Source organism: Arachis ipaensis, chromosome B03 (genome assembly GCF_000816755.2).
Source record: "Arachis ipaensis cultivar K30076 chromosome B03, Araip1.1, whole genome shotgun sequence".
In the NCBI taxonomy this organism is placed as follows: domain Eukaryota; kingdom Viridiplantae; phylum Streptophyta; class Magnoliopsida; order Fabales; family Fabaceae; genus Arachis; species Arachis ipaensis.
Genome location: NC_029787.2, coordinates 9,452,050 through 9,468,962, shown reverse-complemented (window position 1 = coordinate 9,468,962; position 16,913 = coordinate 9,452,050). Strand labels below are relative to the sequence as shown.

Here is a 16,913-nt window from a genome sequence, read left to right as displayed (position 1 = left end):
TGTGTAATGTTCCCCCCAACATACTTCCCTATCGAGTTTATTAATGTACTCTTTCCTGCATTCTGTGCCCCAACAGCCCAGACATTCCCTCTAGGCCCAGCTAGTGCAACTATATCGTCGACTAGGTTCTTCAGTCCCCAATCCCGTAGTGAACTCACCATGTGCAAACTAGTAATCTTGTTAATTCCACCCTCTCTCGCTCTTTGCCTAATCCAATACTCCAATGTTGTTGGTGACAATGAGCTAGGCAACAAGTCAATCTTTGTCACCACAAGTACCACTCTTGGCACATTCCCTGACTTGCCTTGCTTCCATGCAGCGGAATGATCCTCAATTGTCTTAGACAACAATTTTGCAACCTTCCGTGGAAATGATCCATCAAAATCCACTGCATCCACAACCATCAGCACCACTGATCGGGTCCCTGATGTTGATGCTAACTTCCTTCCCACCGTATAATCAAAGTCGAAATCCGGTAACAAGTTCTCTACTGTTGGGTCCTTTACTTTCCCATAGTGCCTCAACGAATGGCAGCGTGCACATACCACTGGCTTCTCTGGTTTCTTGATCAAGTTTGCATCATCATCATTAAGCTTTTCAGGTTCAATAACAATCCCTCTTTTAACAGAATTGGAGAACTCAGGCTCTTCTGCAACAGGTTCAAGATTGTTAAACAATTTATAGTTCAGGTCCTTTTCAGAGGGTTTAATAAAATACCCAGGGTGCTTAGGGTTGGAATCCTGCATATAAACACCACAACCAGGGCAAACAACAGATGGGGATGTCCCTTCATCATAATTACCCTCACGCGAGATAGGCAAATTTTGTTTCAAAGCTGAATCTCCAGGCTGTGAAGAGAAAAACCTAATCAAACTAATTGTGGGTTGTGGCAAAAACTTTGGGCAGTTTTGTATCTGGAATTTTGAGTGTGCTACCAAAACTGAAGAGAGATTTGAGTGGGCAAGGTTTCTGCACTCAGGAAGGAGTGATAAATAAAAGAGTGGCTTAAGCTTTGAAGGAGATAGCTTTCGAGCTAGAAGCATTTTTAAATGTTCAGTCTGAATCTAAAGAAGAGTTTAAGCACTCGGGAAATTGGAACTTGCCTATTAACCAACTACTATGCTATATTGCTATATGCCATTTAACTACTGCAAGCTTCATAATCACACTCGTAGTCACACACTTAGGAACCCACAAATATGACTATATGAGCAATAAAGTTACATAATTTAGAGTAAGCATTCCGTCAAACACCTTGTAAGCACTCTATTGTTCTCGGGTGTTTTCTCTAGTACTAGCAGGCCCCTTGCTTGGTCCTCTTGGGATGGTTGTGGCTATTATAGAAGACTGGTTATGCTGCAATAAAGAAGAGGGAGCAATGGGGGAAGCTGTATTGAGGAGGTTGGTAACCAGTGGCAATGAGAGTCGAACTTGAAAATGGAGGTAGTTGCGGCGGCTGCTCCGAAGAAGGAGAACTCGTCTACAATAATAACATATTAAAAAGAATTTAATTTTTGATACTAAAGGCAAAAAGGTTCTGAAAACCGGACTGGTTATGAAACCGCTTTAGTTACCGGTTCATTAGTTTATTGGTCTAACCAGTTCAACCGTAATTCAATCGAAAAAACTGTTTTTATAATAAAATAATAAATAAATTATAAGTAAACACTCTAAAACATAATTATAGTCTTATATAAATCTTAAAATGTTTTCCAAATTTAAAGTACTACATGAAATATTATATCAACCAAAGTCTTACCACATTTGAAATGGGGAGAACAGGAATAAATAGCAGCATCACAATTCACAATTACCTTCATTGCTGGTTATGAGCACTAGAGCAGGCTACTAATAATATTGCCATGCAATAATCTTAGGTGTGCCTACTAGTACTATGTTGAGTCCGTTCAATCGATTATAATTTAAAAGTGTTGTAGACTTGTAGTACACTTATTCTGTTATTCATCTCTTTTCCTTTTATGCTAGTTGTTTAATAAACCATTTGTATGGTTTAAGATATTGCATTGCATTCATTAATTTCACCCGCTGTAGCGTTAATTTTGTAGTTTTTGTACATAAGGGATATCATAGAATAAATGCTAGGAATGAATGATTCAAAAATCAAAACAAGCAAATAACCGGAGTCCAAATCTAATTTAGTTTTCATAATATAGATCCTCTAATTGACCCTTCTACATTTAACCAGCTATCTATCCTATATCTAACTCCCATAAGCAAATCTTTCTGGCATGTTACAAAAAGCTTGCATTGTATTGCTGACTGTGTCAACAAGCTGCAAGTATTCATCAGCACTATCAACCAGACACCGCAATTCCACGAACAACTAGTGAGGAATCGTAAGCATCACAGAATAACAATGATGCATTTGGGTAAAATTTTTAAGTTCTTACAAAGGTAACAGAAAAATATTATGTGGTATTAGTGGTGTATAATTTCTGAAAGCAAAAGGTCATTTTGTAAAAATATTATCCATAACTGAAATCGATAAATCATTAAGAGTTTAAGACAGTCACACACACAATCTAAACATAATTAACTCACAAAAACAGTAAAACACAAAGCAGGCTACATCACACAGGCAGCAGCTCATCACTATCTAAAAAATCACAAAACAGAAAAGTAGAAAACACAAAACAGTAGCAGAGAACTACTCAATAGAATCAAATAATCATCCCAATAAAAACACAAAATATTCAATAATCATTCAATGATTTCTGAACAGAGCATACAAAAAAACGAAGAACAAGTTAGCTCGGAGTCACTGACCTTCGATCGCAGAGGAGGACGGACAGCGACAGACGAAGACAACGCACGCCGAGCTCGAGGAAGAACCTGCGCGCCAGAGACTGATGATTGCGAACAGATGAAGACTTGAACGCCTGCGACGCACGAAGACTCGAGGAGACAATCCCCTGAATGCGACGGACGGCGGCAAACACGGCTCCTCCTTGCGGCGGTGGTGGAGGCTAGGAAGGAGATTGGAGAAAGGGGGCGAGTCGCGCACGCTTTTCTGATTTCTTCTCCTTTTTTTTTGCCCTTTTAAGAGGAAAAACGGCGTCGTTTTCTACAAACCTGCCGGTTCCCAGCCCGATCCGACCGGCCGGTTCAGAGTTTTGATTGTTTTTGAATTGGCGGTTTCCAACAATAAACCAAACCGTTAATGTCTCTGGTTTGCAGTCGGATCAGTCTGACCGGCCAATCTAGTCCAGTTTCAGAACACTCTGCACCTGTCAGTATAGTTATCAAAATCGAATCGGTAATTGATCCGGTCATACAACCAGATCATCGTGTTACTAGTTCAATCGATGAGTTATTGACTCACTCGATTGATCTAGACATAATCCCTATAGTTTCATTAAATTTTTAATTAGGTCTTTATACTTTTTTTTTATTTTCAATTGGGTCCTTATATAAATTTTAATTTTGTAATTAGGTCTTTTCATGTTAACAATGTTAAAATTAACAGAATATTTCTCCAAAAAATACATACGGTTAAAGGTCTAATTAGTTTCTTAATTATGAATACCTTTAATTTGTAAAGAAATATTCAATTAACTCTAATATTTTTTACACTAGAAAGGACCTAATTACAAAATTAAAAGCAGTCCAGGAATCCAATTGAAAAAAAAAGTATAAGACCTAATTAAAAGTTTGGTAAAACTATAAAGATCAATAGAGTAATTAAATCTAAATAAAAATATAAAATTATAAAAATAAAATTAAAATCATAAGTTAAAAACTTAAGATACATGTCTTCACAAAAGTAACAAATTTGATGATAATCGATAACAAATTCAACTTGCCGATGATTTTTAGCAAAAAAAAAAAAATGTAACTAAGTGATTATTCAGTAAGAGAGAATAAAACTCAATGTTCAATCACTAAAAAACTCAGTGACGATTTTCAACAACAAACAAATTTAAGCTAAGTGATTATTTTGACTAGACAACAAATTCAAGGTGAAACTTTACTCAAAAAAGAATTAGCAAATTAGATTTATGTAGGGTTTTTTTATTGAGTTAACTACAAAATAATGATATTCCTTCATCTTGCGCACAAAATTAATGCTCATTAAACTGAGAGCGCACAAGATTTGTGCAGTCTCTTCACAAGTGTCATTGCGTACCACCTTAACTAACACATTGTGAGGACTAGTGAATTTGAGTTAACATGGAAATTGATTCCTGAAAAATTATATGTTCATCACTTTGAATATTTTGTTAACTTCCTTGGTGTAAGGCTTAAGGGCTTGTTTGGGTGTGTTTTAGAAAAAATATTGAGTGATATAAATTAGTAAAATTTGGTCCACTGAATGAGTAAAAATAAACAAATAAGTTGCTACTATCATTGCATATAAATACTATCATCCGTATATATATATACACAAGAAGAAATGTCAACATAAGCTCAGAAGGTGCAATGATCTTTTAGAACTTGTCTAGCAAGATCAAGAGCTCCACTCTTCTTGTAGATCAAGTGCAGATTGTGAGCAGCCTCTCTGCGAAGATCACAGTAACCGGGTTTATGATTTTCAGCAATATCCGGTGTTTCATTGAGAAGTTTTGGAATGGGATAGTCCTTCTCACGAATAGCAAGCACTTTCTCATAATAGAAAGCTGCCAAAGTTACAAGACCAACATGATGGAACGCCCTAGCTATGTTGTACAATGATTCCTGCAAAACCTCAACAATTTCTTGCTTATTAGTGTTGCATTAATTTATAGATTTAGAAAAATAATAACTCATGTCAGAAGAAAAACCAGTCATTTCAGCCCTTCATAATTTTTACACAGCCAGAAAAAAAAAATTGAATTCAAAAGATGACTCGGTGCTTGAGGCTCCAACCTTAACAAGGTCTAGATAAATGTCCACAGCAAAACTATAATCAAATTTTCTCACTGGATACAAATAAAGCTAACCTTTGGTTTCGTGATTTTTATTAACAAGGTATTTTTCTTCTTAAGAGATGCCATGTGGCACAAACCTGGCTGTTGTCGCAGATCCTTAAATTGTTATAGAGGAACGCTAAACCTTGTACAACACACTGATGCTTATTTTGAAGTCTTAAACCCAATGCTAGGTTGATCAAGGCAGTTCCTGAAGAACATTTTGAAGGAATGAGTTCAATAGCTCATTCTTGGCCTAAGCAAGCACTACCCAGATGCAGCACAAAATAAAAGAACATACCAACGCAAAGATTAACCAAGGGATTCTCTGGCAAAAGTTTATAAGCTTCTAAGTATTTCCTTGCAGCATCTTGGTGATGGCTAATTATAGTATACTGATTAGCAGAAATGAGAATAGGAGGTACACAATCCACGAACTTTCCTTGCATATTAAGTATAAACTTGGAGTGTCTTGTATCTCGATTTTCCAATCTACCAGACAGGAGAAAACAAATAAATGAAATATTAGGGAAGGAAAACTAATATGAGGCAACCTAATGTTTTACAAAGAAACCGGGGATCTTTGCATTCACAAATTTACCTAGACATAACCTTGTAGTAGCAATTCCAAGCAGCAACACTGTACGGATGTTGCTGAACAATGTATTTTACACAATCAAACCCATGCTTAGGATCCGTGGTGTTGTATGCCATTTCTGTGAAGAACAAAAATTTACTTTATTAGCAAAAAACAAAATAACTACATATTAACTTTCACTCTCTTTAAAAGACCTCCATATTGTGAGCTTCAATACAGAAATACCTAAACATAAAGAAGGGGAGAGTAACAATAATAAACGAGCAGTAAAAGCAAATATGATCCTCTAAAGTAAAGATACATGTAATTGGTCCAAATGTGATTGATCTGTCACTTCTAACTCTATAACATCCCTCACGTCAGAGGATCTAAATCCCAATAAAATTCTTTCACTTTTCAATTTTATTTCTTGCAAGCAGAAAAGTAGGAAGCAAATAACTAATCTACAAGAAATACAAGTAGTTGGGGCTCAGGAGTTACGAGCTCCAAGAGATCGAAGTTCCTCTTTCTTGTCAGCAGAAAGTGCAGAATGAGTCAATCTGAGAGTAATATTTATAATCTCCAATGCTTCCCAATACCTTTGTAAGGAAGCTAATGCCTTGCACAACTGTACAAAAGAATTAATAGGTCAGATAGTATGGAGAAAAGCATAGAGATAAAAAGAGATAAAAGTACTAACATTAATTATTAGCTGGTGATGCTCTTCATCCTTGAGAAGATTACATAATGGAGGTTCTTTGTGTACTCTCTGGAAACATTCCATGCATAATACAGAAGGCGGTTATTACATTATTGCTCAACTTGTTTGTTCTAGAGGCAAGATTGGACATCACAGAACTGATCACCTGAGGTTCAATATCTGAATCATTGCTCAGCCAGTCAATTCCAGCGGCCAATGCCTCAGCTTTCTTTTTCTCCTTCTCAATTTCCTTCTTTTGAAGCGATCGTTTTGCCCTGGAAGCTTTCCACCTGAATTTATTTAAACAAGAGTAGAAGTTCTTTAGCAAGGAAGTTAAGTTTACAACTATCCATTGTTTACACTATCATAGAAATAAGCATATAACACTTTTTTTTCGGGATAAAAGAAAAGAATTTCATTAAGATGAGGAGAAGGAAATACAAATTGGGGGATCAGAGGAAATACAAATTGGGGGATCAGGATCCTCTATACAAAAACAAAAGGAGGCAAAATACTCACCGGTCAGACCTATCAGAAGGAGTAGCTATAGGCCTGAATCCTTGAAATACATTATCCTTTTCTGGAGCATTCATTACCCTAACCCTTTCAACCAGGTCTCGTGTAGAGAGGCGTTTTTTCGATTTACCCTACAGTGAGAACCGACCATGACAAATATTGACTGTCATTTTAGATGAAAAGAAATTAGATAGATTATAACATCAGGAGGAGGCTATATCTTGGCATAGAACAATGTATAAGAACAAGTAGAAAATGGCATGCCAGAATAGGTCAAGTCAAATATTTCTATTGCATGCACATGCTAGAAAGATTTTAAGAAAATATCTTATAAAAAATTACCCTTTGTCGAAGGGTTGCGACGTACAATGATTCACGTATCATAGGAAAAATTGCATCCACAAAATCATCTAGCAACCCTTTATTCCAATATATATTGCAAAGCTTCAGTTTTATCCTTTCATTAACCCACCATTTATTTGGCTTTACAGAATGTGCTTCAGCAGAGTCTGCAAGTATCGCATGTTAAAATCTTTCAGAGAAAAAGAGACAAAGGGAGGGGGTGGGGGAGAAAGCAAAAAAAGAAGAGTTCATGGTATTTACCAGAATCCTTTGGAGGAGAAAGCAAAGAAATGGCTTCATCTTCTTTCCCTTCTTCAATCAAAAGGGAAGCCAACGTAATGCGTGCATCAACATCATCTTGTAGTGTTTCTAGGGCTATAATATAAAAGGTTGTTCAGCAACAGAGAAACATGAATATCAACATGCAATCAATAGTAAAAGAAAAAACTTATGAACTTGAATATCACCAGCACTTGTTAAAAAAAATGTAATGTAAATATTTAAGCTCAAAATATGCTCTTATAGTAACCCAAATCAATTATTAACTCTAACTCAGCATTGGATGTGACAAATATGCCAAACTTGAATCATAAGATGCTTAGCAAACCTCCCAAGAGAAAAATAATTGTAGCTAAACTTGATATTGTTGGCAACATTCATTCTAGAAACTAACAAAACAGATTATCCAGTATTTCAATCCATGCAATAAAAAAGGTAGACATAAGTGGTTCTAATAAATTGTCATTTTCCTGAATACACTCTTAACAAAAATGAAAGCTTGCCTTTGCTAAAAAAGTGAATTGCTTGTAACCTTTCTTTCAAGGATAGATAACACCTAGCAATTTTCAGATACAGAAGACCCTGCAAACAAGAAAAAGGTATATGCAATATGGCATCAGATTAAAATTACTTTTTGGGGAGAAGAGAGAAAAAGGACTTTTGGGGGAGAAGAGAGAAAAAGGATAGAGTTTCTTGTAGACTTTCTTTGAAAGATATATATGTAGAGCTCAATATCAGATTGTATGACTTGTAAAGGGCAAGTCAACCACTAAAGAAAAATAGTAAAGTACCACTATAAAAGTGACAGAGTGCTGCAATACGGCAATAGACAGGAATAAGTTACCATACATGTTCATTTCCACCATTGCCTTCCAACATCAAATAATAACTCAATGCGGAGTCATAATGCTCAAGTTCCATTAAGGAGTCTGCAGCCTCTGTGACCAACTCAACATGTTCAATTGCATTCTCTGGTTTTATGTCACTGAAGCAAGCCTGTTAATCATGTAAAATGCTGATTAGCATACAAATAATGCAGAAACAAAGGGAAGCTTTATATATTTCCATAGATTTCCTAAACTCCACATAATGATGATATAACAGAGGATTTAGATATCTAATGTGTAAATAAAAAAAAAATCTTAACAGGACAATAATCCCCACAATATAGGAAATTCAGCAAAAACTACACGCATTTCTCTTTTGTAAAAATTCAAATAAGTATACAATACATGGATATATCATAAAGGAATCTCAACACCCAGTAATAGATACCATGATTACTTACCATCTAAGACCAATGATATTCTGAGGTTCAAGCGTGTAAGATTACATACTCACCTGAGCCCTCTCCATGTTTCCAAGATGAGCATGGCAGATTCCAGACTTAATTTTCAGGTTCAAAGGCATTTCTTCCCCTGAATTTACTATTCGAACATGCTCAATATGCTGAAGAGCTCTGTCATGTGCCTTAGTTTCCATGTATATAGTAGCCAATAGGTCAACTAAGCTTGCATGAGCTTTGTCTGGTTGACTCCTTAGATAATCTTCAAGAATTTGGATTGAACAGGCAACTTGACCACATTTTTGGTAGCACTAAAAGAAAGCAGTAAAAGATAAATTCAACAATGAAAGTCAACTTCTAAATAAATAATTGGGTTAAAATCAGATGTGATCAAATAATGAAAACGTAAAGATCATAATCTCAGCTGAGGAAGAGGAAGTATCACTGTTGTTAACAATATACAGTGGCAACAAAATAAGCAGCATCTCTGACTCAGATAAACAGAGCTAAAGACAAACCTTAGCTGCATCTGTTAGTGCTTCAACATTCTCAGGACAAAGGTGATGTACTTGCTCATATGCAGCAGCAGCTTTTTGATAATCTCCAAGCTCAACATAAAACATTGCACGTTCTTTCCTAAGAGTCTCGTCCTTGGGATCTGCTGTTATTGCTTTGGAAAGGCAGTAACTGGCTTGACCAATATCACCTTGTTCTCTGCAGTTGGAAAAGGTTCTCAATTCAGTAATTAAACTTCTCTTCGGACAGAAAAGCATTTTAAAAATGAATACATTGATTCAGGTACTTTTAAAAGGTGACAAACTCCAATGAGGTAAAACTAATAAAGAGATATTTTGAAGTGGAAAATTGAGTTTTTTATGAACCATTTTCCCCATTATTATTTTGCCTGCACAGGTTATTTATTATGTGGACATAATATTAGATGAAATTCTAACCACTTTCATGATTCAAGTGGGAATGAAAATTCATGCAGCTGAATAGTTCCGGAAGCATAACTAATTAAGAATGAAGATGCAACAAAATAATAAACCATCTCACCTGGACCAGTCATAAAGCATTTTCCAACGGGATGAATCTTTAGGAGTCAAATGAGCAGCAATCATGTAAAAATCCATCGCCCTTTTGTAATCCTCAAGGTCATAATATACAAGTCCAAGGGTGTGATACGAATCAGCCACATTTGGTGCCAGCCTAATAACTTCATGTGAGACAGCTATAGCCTGCAAAAAGCCAACAAAAAATCTAAAGAAAAAGGAATAGACGAAGAGAGCATGCAGGAGAGAGATCCAAAAAAGAAAATGTTAACATCCAGCTTTTGTGACAAATTGCAACTTCCAACCTTTTCAGTTTTTCAATCGTAGACAACTTGTATATTGGTAAAGTAGTGTAATTTTGAAGCCAGATCTGAAGTAATTAAGTATGAATGCTCCTTCTTGTATATTAATTTTTTAGCCCTATCTCAATTAGTTATCATAAAAGAGAAATACAGAAGCATCTACTGCCCCAAGTTGCATCAGGTTACTACATCCTCTAAGTTGTAGAATCTATCTGAAGGTGTATGGCGGAAAACCATCCTCATGAAAGATATGAATCAAGTTGGTAAAAAACTTATTTATCCTCTAACTTTTCGCTCAATGTACTTTAGAACTGTGACAGACAGGAATTAGACATCTCCAATGCCAGAGGCCAAATATTTCCACATGACAGAACAATATACCTGGTCATAACGGCGACAAACGTAGTGAAGCGTCGCATCACCGAGCATTCTTGTTATCTGTGGGTTTAGCTTATTCCTTGATCCTTTTCGCCTACCTCTTTTCTTTTGCTGCATCAGTCAGATGAATAATTGTGAAGAATGAGATGCAAGTTATACAAAAAGCTAAAAGCAGCTTGTACCATCCATAGGTTGTAACTGAAAATGCTTAAAATCATTCATCTACATCATTTCAAGGACAATCATTGATCAAAATAAGGGAGAAAAATATTAACAAAAAAAGAGTAAACTATTGAGAAACCAATGATGTACATATCCATACCTTTCTTGATCTCCTGCGTGCGCCAAAATTCATTGCTTCCATTATCTCAGCCATGGTTGCCCCAGGATTATCATCTTCCCTCCCCTTCTTTGAAGGAGTCTCTTCCCTGCATGCAGACGAATCCAACAGCACAATGACCAGATACATCTTAAACACTTTTCAACATCCATAATAGCTTACTAATGCATGGTCTATAAAAATAAGAAAACATTCAGTTTATCCAAACGCAGCCGGAACGTTTTAAACACTTAATTAATCCACTATACAGAAAACATAACTAGAACATGAAATTTTACAGAACGTAACTGAAAGGAAGCAACTATAAGATAGAATTGATAAGAGAAGAAGAAGAAGAAGAAGAAGAAGAAGAAGAAGAAGAAGAAGAAGAAGAAGAAGAAGAAGAATATTACTGATGAGAATCTGAAAGTGAAAGGGCTTTGCGCTTTCTATCAGCGAGAGCTTGATGCTCAAGGAGCTCGAATTGCTGGTAACGTTGGACGTCGGAATCGTTGTTTCGAACGAAATCCAAATGACTCATTCCGTTGGTGAATCTGAAAGTGTATTCGCCCTCTCCCTCCTCCTCCTCCTCCTCGGCCTCTTCTTCTTCTTCTTCTTCTTCTCCTCCTCCTTCATCGTCATCATTGTCTTCTTCTGCTTCTGCATCATCAACTTCGGTCTGATTTTGCTTCTCTTCTTCTTCGAAAGCAACATTTACTTCGTTATCCGTGGCAGCTTCTCCTTCCTCTGTCGCCATCACATACACAGCTCGGAGCTCGCTCCTTCCCCTTCTTTTCCTGCCTTTTTTATTTTTTGAATTTAGATTTCAGTGTGTTTGGAAAGTTTTTTTTACGGTAAAAGAATTCTAACTCTATTAAAAAAAGAATTTTATTTTTAATTTAAAAAAAAAATGATACATTGCTGTAAATTGAAAATTTGTATAAAAAATATTTTAAAATTTTTAACACAATTTATCTCATCCCATTGTTATTAAAAATAAAATATTTTTTCAATTGGTTTGATTTGAATTGATAATCCATTATTGAGTTTGGATTCTTTTGAGCTATGATGCACACACAATGATACGGACACGGGACACGACACGATATGGAATACACTGATACGCGAATTTTAAAATTTTATAAGACACGGAGACATGCATACATATAAAATATAAAGTATTTTTTAGATAAATCGTAATGATATTTTGATATTTTATTGATATTAAAATATAAATTAATTTTTTAATTATTTTTAATATTTTATTTTAATTATATCAAGTATTTAAAATATTTTTTGTTTTAATAAATAATAAAGTTAAATCTCAGAGTGGTCCCTGAACTTGCACTCGAGTCTCAAAGTCGTCCCTAAACTTGCATTGGCCCCAATATTATCCCTGAATTTGACACAGGTGGCTCACGGTCGTCCCTGAAGCATTTTCCGGTGACGAAAAGATGACTTGGATTGACAGATGCCACGCTGGAAGCCAGACTTGACTTCAAAAACGACGTCGTTTTTAATTTGGCACCCAAATTGCATTGAAACGTCGTCGGTTAGTGTTTACAGAAGGGATTTAACATGCAGTGACTACTTCTCTCTCAATCCAACACAGTCTCTTCCTCTTCTCCTTATTTTTTTCAATGGCGCCACTTTGAGAGGGATTTTGGGCTTTTGGCTGGCCTTCTCTCTCAAGGAAAGGAAGCATATTCTGATTATCTCGTCTCTATCACGCACATAGTGGTCTGACGGGAAGCATCTTGATTGTTAGAGGTAACCAAAATAGAAAGGAGAAACAAAATAGCTACCATCCACTCCTCTGCTTGTGTTGATCATGGCTTTTTGTACATTGTTAACTTGTTATATATTTCATTCGTTCATCGTTTTCTTATGTGATTTTTTTGAAAATTTTTGTTAGGATTTTTTCCATATGTTGTTGTTGCATTTTTATTGATTGTTTTTTGCTGTAATGATGGTAGCTATGGTTGTAATGTGCTGAAAATAGAAGTATGTAGGATGTCTATGTATGCAGTTTATGTGTGTTCATGGAGGGTTAGGAACTGGGGTTATTGTGCTTTCCTGGTTGATGGCAATTTTGATGATCATTTGTTATTTGCAGATGGGTCTCATAACTATTGTGTGTCACCATGGGGGATCCTTTGTGACGAGTGAAGACGGTGTTGTGTCATACACCAGGAACCATATTTCAGAGATTCCGAAACTTGACCCTGATCGACTAGATGTCTTTTTCATAAGGAATTACTACAAAGAGTTTGGGTATGATAAGGCAGAACACTGTTGGTGGCTGGTTCTAAACAGACCCTTAGAGACTGGCCTAAGGGAACTAAATTCTGATGCTGAGCTCCTAGAGATGTGCTTCCTTGCTGAAAGCAACCATGGAGAGGTGCAATTGTACTATGAACATGGGGTATCTATTCCAACGTACTTGGAAGAACCACCATTCAAAAAGGGCAAGGAGGTGGTGGTTGAAGTCCCTACCCAACCAGTTTTGCTGAGAACAGGACCAAGCTCTAAGGCCATTCCTCCACACCCAGTTCCAAGCCTATGTATCAATCACCCTAAAACTACCGAACCCACCCAGGAGGCAACCTCTACCATTCCGAACCCAATTTCTATGGCTGCTACCTCTGCTCCAGCCAACCAAGACATGGACCATACTGAAGTACCAGCTGCAACCACCAAATCAACCCCAATTCCCAAATTTACCATTCCGACCCCAATTTCTATGGCTGCTACTTCTGCCCCACCTCAAGTACCAGCTGCAACCATCAAATCAACCCCAATTCCCAAAAGTACTCCAACACCAGTGCCTAAGCCAAAATAGGGTAAGATTTTCCAACCCAATGTGCCCTCAAAGAATGGGACAGAGAAGAAAGGTGCTGCTTTGAAAAAAACTGCAAAGAAAGGCAAACCAAGAACAACACTGAATAGGAGATATATAACCAGGGGTCTAGCCAAGTGTTTCAAATGCTCCTCCACCAGCTGCACCAACTTCAATCCCTCCAGCAGCAACCAGTGCTCCTCCACCAAGTGTTTCAAATGCTCCTCCACCAGCCACTGTTCCAATTTCAAATACTCCAACAACTGCTCGTATCGATCCAATGGTTGGTGCATTTGCAACTACAGCTTCAAGGTTGCGTAATGTCATGCGTTTTGTTTCAACTTTGAGGTTCAAACCACCAAGAAAATTCAAGAAATGAACATTTTGCTATTTTTCTGTTAAGATATTTTGTTGTTAAACATTGAACTTTATGGTTTTTGAGTTCCATGTGTCAGGGTGTATGTGTTTTGAATTATGGTAGTTAAATACTCTATATTGTCTTTTGATCGTGTCTAGTTTGACACAGACAAGTTTGGAAAACAATTTACAATGTGTGAATGTTGTTGTTGAATGTTTCAAATTTTATTACACTTCTTTAGCTTCATATTTCTTAATTCCTAAATTACAATTAGCAACAACAATGATAAAATAGAATTACACAAATCTATTCATTTGTTCCTCATAGGGTACATCAATCACAACTTTTGTTTTACACGATATCTACATGGCCTTCACTACTTCCATGCTACACAAACAACAATCACAATTACTACAAGAACAACCAACAACACACAAAATGCTAGTTTTAGAGCCCTAACTTCAAACTCTAAGCTTCCAAGCAAATTTCATTCTCCACTCCTTCATTTCAAAGCCAGGATTATCTCTGTCACTTACTTCTTCTTCATTAGCAACTTTGTCAGCCCACATAAAGAGACCACACCACCTCTTGCCAACACTCTGCAACCACATTTTATGCCCATGAAGAAAAAATATTACAAATTGAAATGAGCAACAACGCTAGGTATATACATTAACAAAAATCACTTACATTGTAGTTAGGACAACCATAAAATGGTCTTCCTGGATTCGCCTCTGTTCCTGACCACATGAGGACGGGTCGGCTACCACATCCATACCTATCTGGAAGTCGTTCGTGACTACTCCTGGTGGTTCTCCTCCTACAGTTTCTGTCGGATCGTCGGTTACTAGAGCTACTAACATGGTTGCTGCCTCCACCCATCATGACCCACTCAAATCAAGCTCAACAGTGTCAGAGAAGACGAAGGAGAGCAGAGAAGAAGACACAGTCTGGTTTCTAATAATAAATTGGGGATTAGGGTTATAAATGATTTCAGGGACTAAATTGAGTTAAATAAAGATAACAGCCACGTCAGATAGTCGTTACCTCTCCAACATGGCGTCTCTCCATACACGTCATCGCGCCGTTTAGGAATATTCCCCGAAAAATGTTTCAGGGACGACCGTGAGCCACCTGTGTCAAATTCGGGGATAATATTGGGGCCAATGCAAGTTTAAGGACGACTTTGAGGCTCGAGTGTAAGTTCAGGAACCACTATGAGATTTAACTATAAATAATAATATATACTATATTTAAATTTATTTCAAGAATATATTTTAAGAATAAAACTGGACACGCTGACACGTGATAGTATTTAGGTGTGTCCAAGTGTATGAAGAATTTTTTATTTTTTATTAACACGCGTGTCGGACGAGTGTCGGTGAGTGTCGTGTCCGAAATGTGTCCGACATGCAGACTCAGCAATTCAGTGAAGTGTCCGGTTCATAGCTTCTGAGTAAAATAAGAATTCAATTGGTTTATAAAGAATTATTTTAATTTGAAATTTAGAATTATTTTGATTTGAAATTTTGAATCGATGTTTATCATTTTGTTCTTTATTTATAACACAATCCACCCCACTAGTAGATGAAAGTTATTTATTACTGAAAAATTGTAGTCGGACCTCCACTGATTCAAGGCCTAAAGTGGCTTCTCATATTATACTAAAATAATTCTTAAAATTTTAATATTGTACTATATTAGACCGGAAAATTGAGTTTTAATATTATATTTAGTAGTATTACGTTAGTGTTTGTTTTCAAATATTAAAACTGAGTCTGAAAGATTAAAGTTCAGTATTTGAGATTAGAATTAAAAATTTAATTTTTTATTCTAAAATTTTAATCTTTTTAATATTTTTAAAAAGTAAAGAGACAAAATTAAAATACTTGAAGATAAAAATTAAAATTTTAATAACATTTTATTCTTATAATATTTTTATTCAAAATTTTATATTTCAAGTCTACATTTACTCTATTCTCACCCTACCTAACTACCACACTTCTGCTATCACCAAATTTCACCATCACTACCACCACTAATAATACCAACAACAATCTCAACAACATATATCAGAATCAGATTCATCAACTCATAACAAGAGGACTTCAAACTCAGAATATCAAAGAGAAGAATAATAAGAGAGATTGAGGCGTGCGAAAATGGAACTAAGGCGATGCGCACGAGCACAGCAGAAAATAGAGGCAGTACAACGAATTTGAATACGACAGTACGGTTCAAACAAAAGTGACACGGCGTAACACAAAACTGTAACGAAAGAGAGAGCACGCCACGACGGTACTGGAGAAGGCGGCACGGTGCGGAACTGTAACTGGAAAGAGCGCGACACAGCGGCACAACACAAAACGAGAGAGAGAGAAAGAGAGAAGAGACAGGAGAAAGGGATAGGGTTTTATTAGTAAGGATAATTTGGTAATCTCACTTATTTAAGTCTCAAATAAAGTACTGAGACATAACTTGGTCATGTATATTTTATACTAAATACAATATAGAGATTTAATTTAGTCTCTGTATCTGTTTTAGTCGTAATCTCTCTTTCAAACGTTACTTTAGCCCTTCTTCCATTAAGTGACTCATTGCATCAAATTATCGTAGTATATTTTTATCAATTTTAAAAGTAATTAATATAATTGAGATTTAAAGAATTGCTTTAGTAAACAAAGATATTTTGAAACCAGTTTGAAACTTGACTCACTTTAACCTTCTCTTTTTCTCTCTAAATATTTCTCTTTTATGTTAATGATCGTAGAGTATTTTTGCTAATTTTAAAAATGTAATTAATAATTTAATACATTTAGCAACTTGACTCCTTCTCTTTTTCTCTCTAAATATTTCTCTTTTATGTTAATGATCGTAGAGTATTTTTGCTAATTTTAAAAATGTAATTAAGTAATTAATAGATTTAAAGAATTGCTTTAGTAAACAAAGATATTTTGAAACCAGTTTGAAACTTGACTCACTTTAACCTTCTCTTTTTCTCTCTAAATATTTCTCTTTTATGTTAATGATCGTAGAGTATTTTTGCTAATTGCTAATTT

At 35.9% G+C, this 16,913-nt stretch overlaps 2 protein-coding genes across 2 annotated transcripts in view; both read right to left on the bottom strand.

The window, feature by feature from the left end:
• LOC107632228 (GTP-binding protein BRASSINAZOLE INSENSITIVE PALE GREEN 2, chloroplastic) overlaps positions 1–3,081 on the bottom strand; it is a gene marked incomplete in the record, with an annotated part of 4,847 nt that extends 1,766 nt beyond the window's left edge. Inside the window, 2 exon segments of the mRNA XM_021118061.1 lie at positions 1–649; positions 2,788–3,081. Of these exon segments, the coding sequence (XP_020973720.1) occupies positions 1–404 (404 nt within the window).
• LOC107628721 (general transcription factor 3C polypeptide 3) lies at positions 4,336–11,503 on the bottom strand. The gene is made up of 18 exons (XM_016331300.2): positions 11,071–11,503; positions 10,661–10,766; positions 10,342–10,449; positions 9,663–9,844; positions 9,125–9,320; positions 8,663–8,917; positions 8,171–8,317; positions 7,825–7,903; positions 7,304–7,417; positions 7,043–7,209; positions 6,704–6,831; positions 6,351–6,474; positions 6,185–6,253; positions 5,986–6,112; positions 5,509–5,623; positions 5,209–5,399; positions 5,006–5,118; positions 4,336–4,695 (listed from the first exon to the last, which is right to left on the bottom strand). The coding sequence occupies exons 1-18, from the start codon at positions 11,412–11,414 to the stop codon at positions 4,429–4,431; spliced, it is 2,832 nt and encodes a 943-aa protein (XP_016186786.1). The 5' UTR covers positions 11,415–11,503; the 3' UTR covers positions 4,336–4,428.

Coding starts and splice junctions, on each gene's coding strand:
- LOC107628721 (XM_016331300.2), bottom strand. CDS start 11,414: ATGGCGACAGAGGAAGGAGAAGCTGCCACGGATAACGAAGTAAATGTT. Junction 8,918..9,124: donor CACTAACAGATGCAGCTAAG/GTTTGTCTTTAG, acceptor GCTTTCTTTTAG/TGCTACCAAAAATGTGGTCA. Junction 8,318..8,662: donor GAAACATGGAGAGGGCTCAG/GTGAGTATGTAA, acceptor CATGATTAACAG/GCTTGCTTCAGTGACATAAA.